Genomic DNA, 20,307 nt, shown 5'->3' on the forward strand with positions numbered 1-20,307 from the left:
GCTACGTTTGCTGAGCTCTTTGTATATTTTGGTGATTAGTCTCTTGTCTGTTGTATGGCATGTGAAGATCTTCTCCCTTTCTGTGAGGGGTCTCTTTGTTTGTGTGATAGTTTCTTTGGCTGTGCAGAAGCTTTTCAATTTGATGTAGTCCCATTGATTTGATTTTGTTTTAGTCTTCCTTGCAGTTGGGTTTGTTTCATCAATGCTGTCCTTGAGGTTTAGGTGGGAAAGTGTTCCACAAATGTTTTCCTCTAAATATTTGATAGTTTCTGGTGTAACATCCAGGTCCTTGATCCATTTGGGGTTGATTTTTGTTTCTAGTGAGATAAGGTGGTTCAGTTTCATTCTTTTGCATGTTTCAACTCACTTTTCACAACACTATTTATTGAAGAAAGCATCCTTCCTCCATTTAATACTTTAGGCCCCCTTATCAAATGTTATATGTCCATAGGTATGGGGGTTTAGTTCTGGGCTTTCAATTCTGTTCCACTGCTCTGTGTGCCTATTTTTGTTCCAGTACCAGGCTTTTTCGATGATGATGTCCCTATAACATAGTTTGAGATGTGGGAGTGTGATGCCTTCATTTCTGTTTCTTTTCCTCAAGATTGTTTTGGTGATTCTAGGTGTTTTCTGGTTCCTGATAAATGACTGTACCTTTTGTTCTATCTTTTTAAAGAAGCTTGGTGGAAATTGTTGACTAATCCTGAACCTAAATCCAAGAATATCGCAGGTGAAAATTTGTGGTCTCTGTGGAAAAAGCTAGTGGGTCTATTTTAGGTATATTCCAAGAAGCCTATGGCTTTACTAGTTTTTTCCAGAGCCTGACAGGTGGATCCAAATTATCTGGGGAGATGATGTCATGGCTGGAAAAAGGCTAGAAAGCTGTATCAGGGAACAGAGTAGCTCCCAAATATGGGTAAAATGTGTCTAAATATTGTTGACTGTAAACCCCACTGGTTTGATCTGGGGCCCATATTCAGCATAGGAGCCTATGTAACATCTACATCCCTACATACAGTCTAAACTTGTATTCTATGGTCATGAGCAGGAACATTCCAGGCTGTCCCAGTATCAGGTCCCATCTTCCTAGGGTGGTAGATGGAGTATGTTATCCAGCCTCTCTTTGGAGGATGTAACATTCTCTACTATTGTTGATCTACATTGAGGGCAAGGTCCTGTGGGGACCCACAAAGGGGTCCATTATGTTTTTCCTGATGGAGATGATCAAAGTTAATAAGGAGAGGGATTTATTCGAGGTCTAGGACCATCATGTTTATGTGAGAATCCCAGAACTCCCTGACTAGGGCCCCAGCTGATTGGTTGACCTGATAGTGACTAAAGAGTCATCATTAAAGTATGCCAGTCTCTTGCCCTTATTCAGCTTTTGTAATCCTTATTTTGATAATGTGAACTTTGGAGTGACTGAGTGAAGTGTAATAAGAAGTAGTTGAGAAGAGTATCTAAGTCTAAGTAGGAATTAGGAATTTTATGGTGTCCTTTTAGGTCTTTCTACTTGCTTCATTTATTTTCTCACTGCAAACTACTGTGCACTTTTGCTTTCAGGTGTATATTTTGCCCTAACTTATGTATACATGTAAACATATGTCCTATCTCATGTGACCTGGTCTATATCTAGGTTTGAAGGCTTTGTTAGGAAGTGCACCACTTGAAATGGAATTAAGAAGCCCTATGAGAAAGGAAAGGTCTCACCCAAGTAATAAGGTTGAAGGGTTGACATTCCATACCTGCCATCTCTGGACATAGTCTGAAGCATGCTGAGGTGGTTCTCATTGCATTGATTAGGTTGGGATTCGCAGATGCAGTATCAATTGGTATAAATTGAGAGAGGTATGCAAGAAAGTGAGCCCCACCCTAGAAATTCCAGGACTGGGGGAAATATGGGCTTTATAGAGGAAGTGGTAGGTTCCTGCTGTCTTAGGGTTAAATAGGGTGATAGATATTCCTATAACCAAATTGTTTGACAACTGGGTTAACTTTGAAGATCCCATTGTTATGATTTGCTGTCTCACACATGACCTCACCATAATTTATGTTTTGAGTATATAATCTGTATCTTATAAAGTAACACCACTGGTTGCTTCTGTGTTTCTGTTCTCCCTGGTCTAAGCTTTTAGGAAGCACAGCATTTCAAAGAACAAGCCATTGTTAGAGATGTATTAACAATTTGAGCCCACTGTTAGAATTCAGTCTGATTACCAATTTGAAGTATTAAGTGCTTAGACTGAAGGAACATATACTCAGCCAATGGTCTGTCCATTAAAAGTTTTGAGACATTCAATCAATTTTCCCTCTCTCATACTAAGTAAATAGTGATTTATGAGACTACAAGTTAATAGGAGTGTACATCAACACTATTCCCACCATCAAAGGACAGTGACCCCCCTCCCTCCAGTAAAGCGGAACATCTACTGTCACCCTCCATCCAGAGATTTTTATTTTGGTGCCCTACTCCAGATTACTATTTTTTCTGAAAAAAAAAAAAGTAACTTGAGTTTTCAAAGAATTAAAGTCATATTTATATTTAACATTCTTCATAATTTCAGGTCCTGGGTCCTATAATATTGTACACAGTACTTTAATTGACAACTTTAAGAAAGCCAGATTGAAGAAAAAAAAGAAATGTGCATTTGGCACTTCTGCTCCTCGAACTTCCTTCTTGAATCAGAAAGATTCTACTATACCTGGTCCTGGTGATTACCAGGTAATATGTGAATACCAACTTGATATTACTTATTTCTAATACAAATACATCTGAGCTATTTTTAAATGTATATAATCATATATCTTTGTATAATACTAATAAAATTATAATTGAAGCTATTCTCATAATTTATGACAAGAAAAATTAATTTGGTTCACAGTTGTTTTATAATTTCTTCTGGTTTTAGTAATTTTTATTATTAGTGATTTTGTGTACATTGATTGTACAAAATTATAAAGTTTCAGGGGTATATATATATACATTTCTTTTATTTATTCCCTTTTGTTGCTCTTGTTGTTTTATTGTTGTAGTTATTATTGTTGTTGTCGTCATTGTTGGATAGGACAGAGAGAAATGGAGAGAGAGGAGGGGAAGACAGAGAAGAGGAGAGAAAGATAGACACCTGCAGACCTGCTTCACCGCCTGTGAAGCGACTCCCCTGCAGGTGGGGAGCCGGGGTTCGAACCGAGATCCTTATGCCGGTCCTTGTGCTTTGCGCCGCCTGCGCTTAACCCGCTGCGCTACAGCCCGACTCCCTCAGGGGTATATTTTTACACTCACATAAGTGTGTTTGTATCTCACCATACCCACCACTAAATTTTTCTGTCCCACTCATCCCTTTCACTCTGAATTACTAGTTTTCACAAAATCTCAGAGACAGTTTGGTTACTATATATTTTTGCAAACTTATTTGATATAGTCGTCTATATTCCACATGCAGTAACTGTCTTTCACCACTTTATTTCTTCTGGTATAATCACCTACATATCTAATTATTTTTGTCCCAGACAATAAAATGTCATCTTTTATAACTGTAGTAGCTCACTGAATATACATTCCATAATTTCTTTATTGGGTCATCTGGTAATGATATTTTTATGTTGCTTTTACTCCTTGAGTATTGTGAATAGTGCAGCTATGAACACAGGCTTTTCTAGATTCCTTTGAACTAGTATTTCCAAGTTCTTTTGGATGTATACCTAGGAATGGTATTGCAGACTTACAGGGTGTTTCCATTTCCATTTGTTGAAGGATTCTCTATACAACCCTTAGGTACTGCACCAGTCTACATCACCACCAACATTACCACAGGGCTTTTCACCAAGCACTAGTTATTTCCAATATATTGTTAAAATTATTTTTACAAATTTTATTAGTGATTTAGTAGTGATTTGGGATAAGGGGGGCACAATTCTATGCAATTCCCACCACCAGAGTTACATATACCCTCCCTTCCTTAGGAAAGGTCTCTAGTTTTTATGCCTCTGGGAGTATGGACCAAAGATTTTTATGGGATGCAGAAAGTGGGAAATCTGCCTTTGTAATTTCTTTTCCAGTGGACATAGGCATTGACAGGTGGATCAACCTGCAGGTGGAGAGTGGAGGCTGGAACTGGGTCCTCAGAACTGGTATGTGTGCTCAACTGGGTGCCCCATTCTTTACTCGAGAAGGATTTAGTTTTGGTGTCAATGATGTAAGGTGATGTTATAGTTTTTTTTTTTCTACATAGGACTTTTCAGGTTTCCTAATACCATTTGTGGAAGTGCCTTTCATTAAAAAATTGTATAATTTTGACTCCTTCGTCATATATTACCCACTATTTGCATGAGAATTCATTTCCAGCATCTCCAATCTGTTGGGTTGTCAGAAAAGTCATGACTGTTTTTCTCTGCAAAAATTTTATGAATTTTCTGATAGCCCAATATTCCATAAGTTTCAGTGTTTATTTTAGTTGCAATATTACACTGATTTTATTACTGTTACTTTGTAGTATAGTTTTTTTGTTTGCTTTACTTTTGTCCTTTTTTTGTTTTATTTTTTAAAAAATTTCTTTATTGGAGAATTAATGTTTTACATTCAACAGTAAATACAATAGTTTGTACATGTATAACATTTCCCAGTTTTCCATATAACAATACAATGCCCACTAGGTCCTCTCTCATCCTTTTTGGACCTGTATTCTCCCTCCCACCCACCCCAGAGTCCTTTATTTTGGTGCAATATGCCAACTCCAGTTCGGGTTCTACTTGTGTTTTCTCTTCTGATATTGTTTTTCAACTTCTGCCTGAGAGTGAGATCATCCCGTATTCATCCTTCTGTTTCTGACTTATTTCACTTAACATGATTCTTTTAAGCTCTATCCAAGATTTGCTGAAAACGGTGAAGTCACCATTTTTAATAGTTGAGTAATATATATATACCACAACTAGCTCAGCCACTCATCTGTTGTTGGACACCTGGGTTGCTTCCAGGTTTTGGCTATTACAAATTGTGCTTCCAAGAACATATGTGTACACAGATCTTTTTGGATGGGTGTTGGGTTCCTTAGGATTCCCCAGGAGAATAATTGCAGGATCATAGGGTAGGTCCATTTCTAGCCTTCTAAGAGTTCTCCAGACTGTACTCCACAGAAGTTGGACCAATTGACATTCCCACCAGTAATGCAGGAGGGTTCCTTTGACCCCGCAACCTCTCCAGCATTTGCTGCTGTTACCTTTTCTGATGTATGACATTCTCACAGGAGTGAAGTGGTATCTCACTGTTGTCTTTATTTGCATTTCTCTGTCAATCAAAGACTTGGAGCATTTTTTCATGTGTTTCTTGGCCTTTTGGATCTCTTATGTAGTGAATATTTTGTCCATGTCCTCTCCCCATTTTTGGATGGGGTCATTTGTTTTCTGTGGTTGAGTTTGGGAAGCTTTTTATATATGCTAGTTACTAGCCTCTTGTCTGATGTATGACATGTAAAGATATTCTCCCATTCTGTGAGGGGTCTCTTGGTTTGGGTAGTAGTTTCTTTTGCTGTGCAGAAGTTTTTTAATTTTATGTAGTCCCATAGGTTTATTCCTGCCTTAGTCTTTCTTCATTGTAATTGGATTTGTTTCATTGAAGATGTCTTAAAAATTTATGTGGAAAAGAGTTTTGCCAATATTTTCCTCTAAGCATCTGATAGTTTGTGGTCTAACATCCAAGTTTTGGATCCACTTGGAATTTACCTTTGTATTTGGTTAAATATAGTGGTTCAGTTTCATTCTTCTGCATGTTTCAACCCATTTTTTCCAGTATCATTTGTTGAAGAGACTCTGCTTTCCCCATTTAATAGTCTGGGTACCTTTGTCAAAGATTAGATGTCCATAGGTGTGGAGACCTACTTCCAGACTCTCTGTTCTATTCCACTGGTCAGTGTGTCTATTCATGTTCCAGTACCAAGCAATTTTGATGACAATGGTCATATGTACAATTTGAGATCTGGGAGTATGTTCTTTCTTCTCAAGATTGTTTTGGCAAGTCTAGGTCTTTTCTGTTTCCAGATAAACATTTATAGCATTTGTTCTATTCTCCTAAAAATGTGGTTGGGATCTTGATGGGAATTGCATTAAATTTGTATGTGGCTCTGGGTAGTATGTTCATTTTATGATGTTAATTCTTGAAAGAATTAACATCATAAAAATGAACACGGAATATCTTTCCACTTCTTAGTGTCTTTTTCAATTTCCTTGAGTAGTGACTCATAATTTTCAGAATACAAGTCTTTCATTTCTTTCGTTAGGTTTATTCCTAGATATTTTATTCTTTTTGTTACTGTTGTAAAAGGAATTGATTTCTGGATTACAAATTCATCTAACTTAGTGTTTGCATAGAGGAATGCCACTGACTTTTGAATGTTCATTTTGTAGCCTGACACCTTACTGTATTGCCTGATGATTTCCAAAGGATTCTTGCTGGATTCCTTAGGTTTTTCTATGTATAGTATTATGTCATCTGCAAATAGGGAGAGTTTGACTTCTTCTCTTCCAATCTGTATCCCTTTAATTCCCTTCTCCTGTCTCATTGCTGTGGCAAGAACTTCCAACACTATGTAATGGTGATAGTGGGCAGACCTGTCTAGTACCTGATCTGAGGGGAAATGCTTCTAGTATTCACCACTGAGTATGATGTTGGCTGTAGGTTTGCTATATATAGACTCCACTATCTTGAGGAATTTTCCATCTATTCCCATTTTTATAGTGTTTTGATCATAAAGGAATGTTGTATTTTGTCAAAGGCTTTCTCTGTATCTATGTGTATGACCATGTGGTTTTTGGTCTTGCTTTTATTGATGTGGTAAATCACATTGATTGATTTCGTATATTAAACCAACCTTGCATCCCTGGGATAAACCACACTTGGTCATAATGAACAATCTTTTTAATAGACTGCTGTATCTGGTTGGCTATTATTTTGTTCAATATTTTAGCATCTATGTTATTTGAAACCAATTTATTTGAAATCCAAGTAATTTTAAAACTTGTTTTATTTTGAAAATCCTATGAATAGGATTTACTGTACCATATAAGACCTTTCCATGATTTATATCATGCAATGCTATTTAGAAATAACTGTATCTTATATACACTGACAAGTCCATTTGCTTCTAGCCTCCCTGGTCTAATATTACAGGTTATTTAATATTTTTAGGTTATTTAATATTTTAGAAAGCTATTATTAGAAATGCAATAACTATTTAAGTCCAGTGTTAAAATTCTATCAGTTTACTAATTTTAAACTTTAAGCACTTAAAGTAATATATACTCAGAACTGAAATTGATGCATTTAAAAGCTCAAGACATACAATCTATTTTTCTCCTCTCATGTTAATGAAATAGTGATATATAAGAGTATACATTAATAGGAGTATATATTAAAACCATTTCTTCCATGAAAGGTCTGTGTCCTTACCCTTACCCCCTGCAATAAAGCTAAAAATCTACCCTCTCCTCTCCATGGAATTTTTCCTTTGGTGCAATACTCCAGATTCAGTCAAAATCTGTTTTGTATTTCCCTTTCTGTTCTTTCTCAACTTATGTTTATGAGTGAGATCATCCCATATCCATCTTTCTCTTTCTGGCTTATCTCACTTAATATAATTTCATCTAGCTCCATCCAAAATGGGCCAGAGAATATGGGTTCATTATTCTTAATAGCTTAGTAATCTATTGTGTATATAGACCACAACTTTCTCAGCCATCCATCTGTTGTTGAACACCTGGGTTGTTTACTTGGAGCTTTTTTTTTTTTATATGTCTGTTGGCCTTTTGTATCTCTTCTCTAGTGAATAGTCTCTTCATATTCTCTCCCCACTTTTGAATTGTATGATTTGATTTTTTTGTTGTTATGTTTGATGAGTTCTTGATATATTTTGGTTATTAGTTTCTTTTCTGATGTATGGCATATAAAAATCTTCTCCCATTCTCTTAGGAGTCTCTGTTTGGGTGATGGTTTCTTTTGCTGTGCATAAGCCTTCCAATTTGATGTAGTCTCATTAGTTCATAATTGCTTTAGTCGTCCTTGCAGCTGGATTTGTATCACTGATGATGTCTATATAATTTCAGCGGAAAAGCCAATATTTTCTTCTAAGTATATGATAGTTTCTGATCTGACATCCAAGTCCTTGATCCACTTGGATTTTATTTTGTTTCTGGTGATATGTAATATTTCAGTTTCATTCTTCTGCACCTTTCAACCCAAGTTTCCCAGCACCACTTGTTGAAGAGACTCTCCTTTCTCCATTTAATAGTTTGAACTTCCTTTGTTGGGAAATTGTGCAGATATGGTTGAACATTGGCAGGGCCCACAAACCACTATATTTCTATGCAAGTATTATTTACAGATCCCCACCATGTTATCCCCTCAGGATATTGCTAATTCAGTTAAAACCATTGCAACAGTTGCTAAGGACACTTCCACCTTCCCAGCATGCCTTTTGCCTCACCCCTCCCCCTTTCCTAGCCAATTCTGTACTGACTTGCCACTTCCAGAATTCTCCTATAAAAGTCACTCCTGTTTCCGCTTTCTCTCTCTTTCTCTTCCACGTCCTGACATGGAGAAGACCTGGAGAAGGCCTGGTGTGCATATTGGGAGGCAGCCATTTTGCTAGCTCCACGTGGCCTAAACCCACCGTGCTCACAACCAACTCTGGAGCTCCCGCATCAATAAAGAATTGTATTACCATGATGCCACAAGTTCCTGGTCTCTCCTCTCTCCTGCAATGCAATCCTGACATCCCTTACAAAAACTAAATATCCATAGTTGTTGGGAACCAAGTTTATTTATGGGGTTCAGAAGTTGGAATTTCTGGCTCCTGTGTTTAATCCCTGCTGAACATGGATGTTGATATGTTGATCTATTCCTCTAGTCTGTTTCTGCCTTTCCCTAGTGAGGTAGGGCTCTGGAGAAGTGAAGTTCCAGGACACATTGATGAGGTTGTCTACATAGGGAGCTCAGGATGGAATCATATTAAGCATCTGCAACTTGGTGTCTGAACATTGGTACAATATAAAGCAGTATAAACTATGAATTGAGCAGATGTGAATAGGGGTTTTATGGTGAATGGAAGCTAGGATTTCTGTTATAGATATGTTCCTAGGGGCCCATGACTTTGGAAATTTTTTATTGAGTTTGATAGCTAACATAGAGCACTGCTTAGCTCTGGCTTGTGGTGTTATGGGGAAATTAAATATGAGGCTTTGGAGCCTCTGGCACAAGAGCCTCTTTGAATAATCATTATGCTATCTCCCCCACCCTTTGAAGTACAGTTTGGTACTTTCATTTTCTTTTTCCAAAATTTATTATACTGATCATGATTTTCATGGTTCTACATAAATTTTCTGATTTCTTAGTCATCTTGAAGAAAGCCATTAAGATTTTGATGTGGATTGCATTGATCTATGTATTACTTTAGTCAGGTTGAACATCTTAGCAAAACTCATTCTTGTGATTTATGAACAGAAGATGTTCTTTGATTTCTGTATGTCTGTACTTTTTGTGTACTTCAGTTTTGCTTCACATGGTGGGACTTTTGCTCTTTGGGAGAGAAATTCTTTGATGTCTTGGCATTTTGGTTGATCTTTCTAACCCTTAACCTGCAAATTCTTTTTCTCTGTGTGTTTTCTCAGGTATTGCTATTATGTTGAGAGGATGGATACACAGACTTTGTTGGTTTTCCATTGTGACCCCAACTTTTATTCTGTACAGTATTTCAGATAGTACCTGTGTTTAATTATAATGTTAATTTATATTTCATGTTATTGTTGACATATTTGTATACATATAAATCATATTTTAAATATTAGTTTGGCTAAATTTTTTTATGATAAAGCAGTATTTTATTTATTTATATATTTTTATTTTTTTTATTTATAAAAAGAAAACACTGACAAAACCATAGGATAAGAGGGATACAACTCCACACAATTCCCACCCCCAGAACTCTGTATCCCATCACCTCCCCTGATAGCTTCCCTATTTTTTTTTTTTTAATAAAACATTTCCTTTTTTTTAATTTAAGAATTCTCCATACTATTTTCTAAAAGGACTACATCAGTTTGCAATGCCACTAACAGTGTAACAGAATTTGTTTTTTTCACATCCTTGCAAACACTTCTCTTTTCCTATTTTGCTGATGACCATTCCCATGGGAATGTGGTGGCAACTCAATGAGGTTTTAATTTGCATCTCCCTAGCAATAAATTAAGTGGAGCATATTCTGTGCTCTGTCTATGTATAGTCACTAGAAAAGTGTATATTCATTTTGCCTGCCTTTCAAATGGGTTTTTGTTGTTGTTATTGTTGAGCTGTATACCTTTATAGATGTTTGATATCAATCTATTGTCATATGTGTGTTATGAAAATATCTTCCCCCAATTCCTGGGTCAAATTTTAATTCTTGTGGAATTTTCTTTTGATGTGTAGAAGCCTTTCAGTTTGATGTCCCATTTATTTGATCTTGTTTTAGTATCATTTGCCCATTCAGTTGTCTCTCCAAATACATTTTTGATATTAAAGTCCTGAAATGTTTCTCTTATGTTTTGGGTCTATTATCAAGGTTGTTCATCCATTTTGATTTAATTTTAGTATATGATGTTAAGTAGTAGTTTCAATTTATTTTACACATGTGACTGTTTAGTTTCCCCATCACTATTTATTGAAGAGGCCTTCTTTTTCATATTGAATAGTTTTAGCTGTCCATATATGTATTGCTTTATTTCTGACTCTCTATTCTATTAGTCTGAGTGCCATTTTTGTTCCTGTACCACACTCTTTTATTTATTATTTCTTTTCAATAATAATCTGAACTCAGGAAGTATGATAATCCATCCTCCCTATTTCTCAGGTCTTCAGTTGTTTGTGATTCCATATAATTTCTTTGGATAAGTGTTAATTTATTGAAGGTTGTCACTGAGATTTTGATAAGTATTGTGTTGACTCCATAGATTGCTTTTGGAAGGGTAGCCATTTTGATAATATTTATTCTTCCAATCCATGAGCAAGAGGTGTTCTTCTTTTTCTTTGTGTCATCTTCTATTTCTCCTAGCAACACCCTATAGTTTTCATTGTAAAAGTCCTCTACTTGCTTTGTTAGATTAATTCCAAGTTATACTACCTTTTGTGGTTCAATTGGAACTTGGATTGCTACTTTTTAGCTCCCCTTCCTTTGATCCATAATTTCTGAACAATGTGCCTTGTTTGTCATGCAACTGAAGCAGGTTCATATATGGCTCCCACTACACTAGAGGAAGGTCCAGTACTGTGGTATCTCTTTCCTTTGGACTGAAAGAATTACCTCAGAGTGATGAAGCTCGGCTAGCAGAGTCACACATGTTCAGTTCCCAGGAAAGTAGCCATGACACACCTCTGCCAAGATGCTTCTGACGAGGAGAAGCCAAAAGCAGCTTCCCTATTTTTTAACCCTCTGGGAGTATGGACCCAAGGTCATTATGGGACCCAAGGTCATTACGGAAGGTGGAAGGCCTGGTTTCTGTGATTGCTTTCCTGCTGAATGTGGGTGTTGACAGGTCAATCCATACTCCCAGTCTGCTTTTCTCTTTCCCTAGTGGGGTAGGGCTATGGGGAATCGGGGTTCCAGGACACATTGATGGGATTGTCTGTCCACGGAAGTCTGTATGACATCATGATAGAACCTGGAACCTGGTGGCTGAAAAGAGAGTTAACATATAGAGCCAAACAAATTGTTGACTAACCATGAACCTAAAGGCTGCAATTGTGCAGATGAAGAGTTGGGGAGAGCCCTCCATTTTGTAGATTGCTAGTAGGCCTATTTTAGTTATATTCTAAAGGGCCTCTGACTATACTAGTTTTTTTTTTCCCCTGAGCCTGAAACTTGATATGTAGGTGGATCCAAGTTATTGTCTAGGGAGATGATGTTATGGCTGGAAAAGGACTAGAAAGCTGGATCAGGGAAGAGAGTAGCTCCCAAAAATGGGAAAGGTGTATAAATATTGTTAACTATAAACACCATTAATTTTATCTAATCTGGTGCCCATATTTGTTGGGAAGTACACCAGCTTCCCCCTGCTTATCCCTGCGGTCTATTTACATAACCAGTTACCTAAGAACTGCCCTGCCTGCAGGGCATTGGTTTAATCCCCACTGGTTCACAATGTCTTTTTGCTCCACCCCCTCTTGTAGTCACCCTGATTTCCACCAGTCTCTTTTTGCTCCACTCTTTCTACGTCACATCCTGTTTCCACCCTAGTTGGTGAGTATATATACAGCTGCTCTTCTGTTTTAAAACACTTGGGATTGCCTTCCGGCTTCAAGAGTTCCAGAGTCTATCTCCTGGGACGCTAGCTTGGCACGAGTTCCTGTCCTTCTCCCATGCAGCAGCCTAGGTTGGCTCCAGTTGAGTTCTCTCCAACCCAGAGAGCACTTGCTTGGGAAGAAGCACCCTCAGGCAATCCCAGCATTTGGCGCCTGATCAGGGACACATAAGCAGCACATTTACAAGAAGACGTCTCAGATAAGTATACATTTAGGTATCTGCAACCTCGTGTTAAGGTACTGTGATTTTTTTTTCTCCTTTCTTATTATTTTCCTGAGACCTCTCCACCATGGATGATCTTTTCCAAATCCTGTACTCTTTTTTCTGTATACAATTTTTATATCTCTGGGACATTATTCTCGGGGCCACACCATGGATGCTTTTGACCATGGTCACAGCTTTTAGGGGATATATAGGGCAACCAACCAAAAGGAACCTTGAGGCTGAGGTCCAAGAATTAAAGGAAATGGTCATAGCACTTACCCAGCACCATAAATGCTTAAAAGAAGAAGCAAAGCCTGTCCCGATCCTGACCCACCCTAAGCCCTCTGCATCTTGCCCCAAGGCTCTCATTTTGGCAGACACATGTACAGATTCTCCTGTGGCCTCCACAGCTGCTTCTTCTGCCACCCCCATTTTGGCAGACACATGTCTGGATTCTCCTGCGTCCTCCACAGCTGCTTCTTTGGCTACTGCTTATCCAGTGGCTTCCACTTCTGTGGCTCCTCCTCCCACTGCTACACAGCTATCAGAGCAAGTCCACACATTCCCGGTCAGTGTTGCCCCCAATAGACAAAAACCTCAGGATTGGTATCGGTATTCCGCCACCGACATGTAAGTACTACTCCAGGCTATTAAGGATGATGGAGTTCATGCTCCATGGACCAGGTCCAATTTTACAAGGCCTGCTTCAGAACCTTAATACCCCCCAATATTGGAGGGAAGTAACTTGTGCTGTGCTCCCAGGCCCCCCCTTCCTGCAATGGGAGGCATTTTTTCGTGACGAGTGTTTAGAGCAATTGCAAAAAATAGTCAAAATTGGCCAGAGGGGAATTTTGATGCATTGTTTGGAACGGGTCATTTGGTAACCAGAATTCAACAGGCAGAGGCCAAGTTTCCATCCAGGTATTTTGATTAGGTATGCCTCTGCGCATTAAGAGCATGGGAGTGCTTAACACCACCCATGGGAGTGGCCTCAGCCCCCATTCTCTCCCTTCACGAAGAACCGGATGAATCGCTGGCTAAATTCATTGCCAGGGTCCAATTGAGTTTGGAAAGGAAGATTTATAATCCTGACACCTGTTTTCTCCTCCTGTGATCCATTGTCTGTGATGGCATACTTCCAGAATTCTGACAGGCATGTATCAGTCTTAAGAATGAACACCCAGATAGCTGGATTTTAACTACACAGGATCTTAGATCAAGCTCTTGTCGGGCACCTACAATTCAGGCTTATGCAGCTACCCCACATAAGTGAAAAGGGGCTTTTTTTCAGTGTGGTCGCCAAGAGCATTGGCGTAACCAATGTATAGAAAGTAGACCATGACCCCGCCTCCAGTCAGGGCAACCCCACCTCCAGACAGGGAACCAGAGACCATGAATGCCTTGTCCCAGATGCCAGAAAGGGTTTCACTGGAGGAGATATTGTTGGTCAAGGTTCCATAGGAATGGCATGCCCCTGCCAAATGTAAACAGGGATTTAAACTAGGTGTGGGCGTCCCTTAGCCCCACATTCAAGAGGGAATGAAGCAGGTTGTCTGCTCAGTGCCGCGTCCTTCTTCTATAAACAGAAGCCCAGCTTGGAACCCAACCTGTCGCTACACGCACCATGCCAAGTAATAATAGCTGAGGGTGAGTGGATGGAGGAGCACGTGGCATGTGGGAACTTCCAGCGTAGAAATAACCGGCTGGAGCAAGAGAACGGTTCGGATTCAGAGCCTGAGATTTTGTGGATCACCCCTGTTTTAGAAAGGGGTCACCCGACTATGACGATAAGGATTGGTAATATTCCTTTTAAGGGTCTGATTGACACGGGGGCAGATAAGACAATCTTAAGACAAGCAGAGGTTCCCCAGAGTTGGGAACTCCTCCCAGGACCACGCTTACATGGTGTTTGAGGGTTGACTTAAGCATTCCTCACATGAGATTCCCTTGTGTGGGAAGATCCAGAAGGGACTACTGGACACTTTTGGCCTTTAATAGCTAATATAAGCACCAATTTATTGGGGAGAGACTTGCTGGAACCTCTGGATGTAGTTATATCCTCAGACACCTCTGCAGGGCACCACACTCACTCCTGTGAGACTACTACTTCTTAGGAGGGAACCGGATTCAATCATTCTTCCCTTTACTCTCACAGATACAGAGTGGCTCATATGCCACCATTCTCACTTTGCTGTAAATTTAATGGGTTTTCCAGGACAATTAGATAATCATTTTCCTTCTAATAATTTTTTATGTATTTATTTTTTATTAGATACAGAGAGAAATTGAGGGGGAGGGAGATAGAGATAGAGGCAGAGAGATACCTGCAGTCCTGCTTCACCACTCAAAGCTTTCCCCCTGCAGGTAGGGACCAGGGGCTTGAACCCAATTCCTTGCGCACTGTAGCGTGTGCACTTAACCAGGTGCACCACCACCTGGCCCCTTCCTTCTAATAATTTGATAGCTTCTTTACCTCTTTTGCCTCTACTAGTACCTAAACTTTTCTCTGGAGATCCCATCCCCTCTGCTCCTACAGTGTTCACTGATGGTGGAAAAAAGGGAGCTGCTGCCCTTATCAAGACTAGCAATACCCCAAACCTCTCTTTATTGAGCTTCATGATAATTCTCCTCATACAAAGAACTTTATGCTGTTTTCCTTGCATTAAAAGCTGTACCAGAATCCTTAAACCTTTTTTTCTGACAGTGTGTATACTGTTAACTTACTTCCATGGCTTGCTCAATCTTATGTGAAAATTGATGATAATCCACTTTCTCCTCTCTTAACTCAAATTGCCTTTATGCTCTGTTCTCGAACCCAACCACTGTATGTTCAGCACCTTCAATCCCACAGCCCTCTTCCTGGTCCCCTGTCCAAAGGGAATGCTGCAGCTGATCACCTCACTTCCACAGGAATTCTCCTAGCCTTTGTCTCTAATCCTGCTGACTTTCATTCCCTAACCCATGTTAATCTTAAAGGACTTCAAGCTCGATTTCCTGATATTCCTCTGGCTCAGTTGAAACGCATTCTTGCTATGTGCTCCTCCTGTGCAGGTCTAATAAAAACATCTCCTATTAAAACTCTTGGGGTTAACCTCCGAGGCTTAAAAGCCAATGCTCTTTGGAAAATTGATGTCACCCACATACCCAACTTTGGCAAACAAAAATATGTGTTTGTCGGGGGTTGGGTGGTGGCGCAGTGGGTTAAGCGCACGTGGCGCAAAGCGCAGGGACCGGCGTAAGGATCCCAGTTCGAGCCCCCGGCTCCCCACCTGCAGGGGAGTCGCTTCACAGGTGGTGAAGCAGGTCTGCAGGTGTCTATCTTTCTCTCCCCCTCTCTCTCTGTCTTCCCCTCCTCTCTCCATTTCTCTCTGTCCTATCCAATAACAAAGCAACATCAACGATGGCAATAATAACCGCAACGAGGCTGCAACAACTAGGGCAACAAAAAGGGGGAAAATGGCCTCCAGGAGTGGTGGATTCATGGTGCAGGCACCGAGTCCAGCAATAACCCTGGAGGAAAAAAATATATATATATGTGTTTGTCTCAATTGATACCTTCTCTAAGTTTATGTGGGCTACAACTCAGATGGGAGAAAGCTCAAAAAAGCTTATAATCCATATGCTCTCTTGTTTTGCTGTAATGGTCATACCTCTTCAACTTAAAACTGACAATGTAAATGCTTTTACCAGCAAACCATTTAAAGATTTTTGTTCCCCCTGGAGCATTATTCATACCACAGGCATTCCATATAATCCACAGGGACAAGGCATTGTCGAGAGGGCCCATCAAACTCTTAAGGCTCAATTAAATAAAGAAAAAGGGGAAATGTACCCCCCCAATATCTAACTAGCAAAAACCTTAACTACGTTGAATCTCTTTAATATTTACAAAAACTCGGACCAACCTCCTATTATTCTTCACTGGCAAACACCATCCACCTTCTCTGCTATTAAAGTCAAATGGAAAGACCCACTCGATAAAATTTGGAAAGGGCCTGACCCCCTATTGACCATGGGGAGGGGTTTTGCATGCGTTTTTCCACAGAATTACTCCAAACCTGTCTGGTTTCCTGCCGCCATGTCTAGCAATACTCACTTGATGGTGCTGATATCCCTGAGGAACAAGAAACACTGCAAGAGGACTGGTTGCAGGATGCACCCCAGGATCCATAATACGACATGGCAGAATCTGAAAAAACTGATTCATAGAGCTCTTCCCCCCCATGAGTGTCTTATGCTATGACTGGCCAGTTGTGTTTTATGAGTGAGTGAGTTAAAAAAAATTTTAAGTGAGTTGAGTGACCCAAAATTTTTTTTTATGACCCATTTTTGCTCAGAGTACTCTGGAACTTAATTGACTTTATATAAATTTGCTGGATGCATCCATGGTTCTGGAGATGTCCAGAAACAGTCCAAAAATAGTTTTTTCCTCTTTTTTATTTTTTTTATGTCTTGGTATAAATATGAAACATTTAGTCTTAAACTGTGTAAGTAAAGGTGTAGGCCAGTACAGATCTAAATTCGTGTTTAAAATGATATGCTTTAGTTACAAAAGTTTTTCTCCTGTGTGTTATAAACTACATGTTTTATGTGTGTGTTTCAAGTTTGGTATACATTAACTTAATGGTTAAAAGTGTAACTTTGGGGAGTTGGGCTTTAGTGCAGCGGGTTAAGCACAGGTGGCACAAAGCACAAGGACTGGCATAAGGATCCCGGTTCGAACCCCGGCTCCCCACCTGCAGGGGAGTTGCTTCACAGGCGGTGAAGCAGGTCTGCAGGTGTCTATCTTTCTCTCCTCCTCTCTGTCTTCCCCTCCTCTCTCCATTGATCTCTGTCCTATCCAACAACGACAACAACAATAATAACTACAACAATTAAACAACAAGGGCAACAAAAGGGAATAAATAAATAAAATAAATATAAAAAATATTAAAAAAATAAAAAATAAAAGTGTAACTTTGAAGCTACATTTTTACCAGGAAAGATAAAATTAATTCGCTAAAGTAACTGAGTATTTAAGGTAAAAGTCTATAAATACTCAATGTGATAATTCATCATCTCCAGAGTTAAAATACAAATTCTCTATACAGGACATTTTTGGAGGGCCCTCCAAAATGCCCTGTAAACTAATCTTGTGGAAATTAATCCACAACAAATCTGGCGTCAATCTGACATTTAAATTAAACATTTTTTGAACATGTAAATGTTAAAAAAAAAACACATTGTCACTAATATGTGAGTTTGTTTAAAAGTACAATTTAGTGGTCCGGGAGGTGGTACAGTGAACAAAGCATCGGACTCTCAAGCATGAGATATCCTCAGTTCAATCCCCGGCAGCACATGTACCAGAGTGACATCTGGCTCTTTCTCTCTCCTTCTATGTTTCTCATAAATAAATAAATAAATAAATAGAAACTTAAAAAAAATAAAAGTCCATTGTAAAAAATAGTTAAAAATCAATATATATTTTACCTAAATTTGGTCTGAAAATTCTGCTGTAAAGAGACTGCTGCATCAGGTCATATAAGATGACCTTTAAAATTATAAGACACCTAAACCAGTTATAATCATTGAGTTATCAATTTTAATAAAATTCTAATTTGTTACAAGTTTTTTCCTCATAAGTAATTGACTACAGCTATGTTGAGCCTTCACATCATGAAGCATCTGCTCATATGGAATCCCCAGAAATCCATCTTGGACCCCTGTCTTCTGACATTGCCCACAACTACAGATACCCCCCCGAAACCCATGATGTGACCTGACATGATCTGGAGAACCTGATTCACGGACTTCAAAGGACAAGACTTTCCTACTGCCTTTCACCCATTGCTGTTTGCTCTTCCTGCTTCTGTTTTGCCTGTCACGTTTTGGCGGTTCCAGCTCACTCTCTACAGTGTAGAGAGTTCCAGTGGCTGTCCTCCTCCATCGAGGCATTTTTTCCCTGGTCATTGACATTGGACTGACGCTTCTATCGGACTTGCTGGTACACCTGTGGACACTCCCTTTACACTGCTGGACTTTTCGAGGACTGACTGTAGCAGTCCATGGACCTTTCCACCAGCTGTCTCAGGATTTTGCAACGCTAGATCACTCCTCTCGCCCCTTGGGCTTACAGGCCCCCACTCCTTCACCCATCAGGCAGCCCTCCTCTCCGCCTACCAGACTTCTCTTCAGTCTCACTCTGTCCCAGCTACTCTTACTTATCCCTCTCTGTCTTGTGCTAGTTCTTTTTGAAGACACTTACATGCTATCATTCAGGTTTCTTCCCAACATGTTTCTGTTCACCCCTACACTGCTATTCCCATGACAGAGATGGAACCTTTTACAGACATTGACTCATTTATATATGGCCATTAAATAAGAGGGAGATGTTGGGAAATTGTGAGGATGTGGTTGAGCTTGGAAGGGTTTGAGCCTGAGGGGTGTGTCAATCCTGTTAGTCTCTCTCTCTACTGAGATGTTGAGCAAGGAGGGACAGTAGAACCCCAAAGGTGTGTCTCCTATCAGTCTCCCTGCCTCACAAAGTGCCCCGCACTTCTGCTGCTATGGCCATTAGTTAAAAAGAAAGGGGGAGATGTTGGGCAGTACGCCAGCTTCCCCCTGCTTATCCCTGCGGTCTATTTACATAAGCAGTTACCTAGGAACCACCCTGCCTGCAGAGCATTGGTTTAATCCCCACTGGTTCATGATGTCTTTTTGCTCTGCCCCCTCTTGTAGTTACCCTGATTTCCACCAGTCTCTTTTCGCTCCACCCTCTCTGCATCACATCCTGTTTCCACCCTACTTGGCAACTATATATACAGCTACTTTTCTGTTTTAACACACTTGGGATTGCCTTCCGGCTCTGAGAGTTCCAGAGTCTATATCCTGCGACACTAGCTTGGCACGAGTTCCTGATACCTCTCCCACACAGCAGCCTAGGTTGGCTCCAGTTGAGTTCTCTCCAACCCAGAGAGCACTTGCTCAGGAAGAAGCACCCTCAGGCTATCCCAGCACATATTCAGCTTAGAAACCTATGTGACCTCTATATCCCTATAGATCTCAGCTCACCTTCTGTGGTCATGAGTAGGTACATTCTAAGCTGCCCCAGTTTCAGGAACCATCTTCTTTAGGTAGAACAGAGAGTATGCTGTCCATTATTCCTTCGGAGGATGGAACATTCTCTATGATTGTTTATCCAAGTTGAGGGCAAGGTCCTATGGGGGCCCACAAAGTAGTCTATTGTGTTGTTCCTGATAGAAATGACTGGTAACATTGGGGAGAGGGATTTATTTGAGGTCTAGGTCCATCTTGTCTCTTTAGGAATCACAGGACTCCCTGACTAGTGTCACAGCTTATGGGTGGCCTGATAGGGACAGTCATCATTAAAGAATGCCAATCTCTTGACCTTATTCAGCTTTTTCAGCCCTTACTTTGATAAAGTTAGCTTTGTAGTGAGTGAGGGAAGTGTAATATGAAGTAAGTGAGGAGGGAAGTGTAATATGAAGTAAGTGAGGAGGGCACCTAAGTCTAAGTAGAAACTATTTCATTAGGAACTTTATACTTGACTCACTGCAGACTATTGTGTACTTCTGTTTTCAGGTATATATTTTGCCCTAATTTATGGATACATGTGAACATATGTCCTATCTCATGGGACTATATCTAGGTCTATATCTAGGTTTGGGATGTTGTTAGGAAGTGAATGAACCACCTGAAATGGAATTAGAAAATCCTATGAAAGGAAAGGTCTCACCTGAGTAATGAAGCTGAAGTGTTGACATTCTATGTCTAATGT

General features: G+C 39.7%; 1 protein-coding gene across 1 annotated transcript in view; it reads left to right on the plus strand.

Annotated features, from left to right (window-relative positions):
* STPG2 (sperm tail PG-rich repeat containing 2) overlaps window positions 1-20,307 on the plus strand; it is a 374,050-nt gene that overhangs the window by 82,201 nt on the left and 271,542 nt on the right. The window contains exon 9 of the mRNA XM_060187713.1: window positions 2,565-2,722. Within this exon, the coding sequence (XP_060043696.1) occupies window positions 2,565-2,722 (158 nt within the window). The remainder of the gene's footprint in view (window positions 1-2,564; window positions 2,723-20,307) is intronic.

The sequence above is a fragment of the Erinaceus europaeus genome, chromosome 3 (assembly GCF_950295315.1).
Source record: "Erinaceus europaeus chromosome 3, mEriEur2.1, whole genome shotgun sequence".
Classification (NCBI taxonomy): Eukaryota; Metazoa; Chordata; class Mammalia; order Eulipotyphla; family Erinaceidae; genus Erinaceus; species Erinaceus europaeus.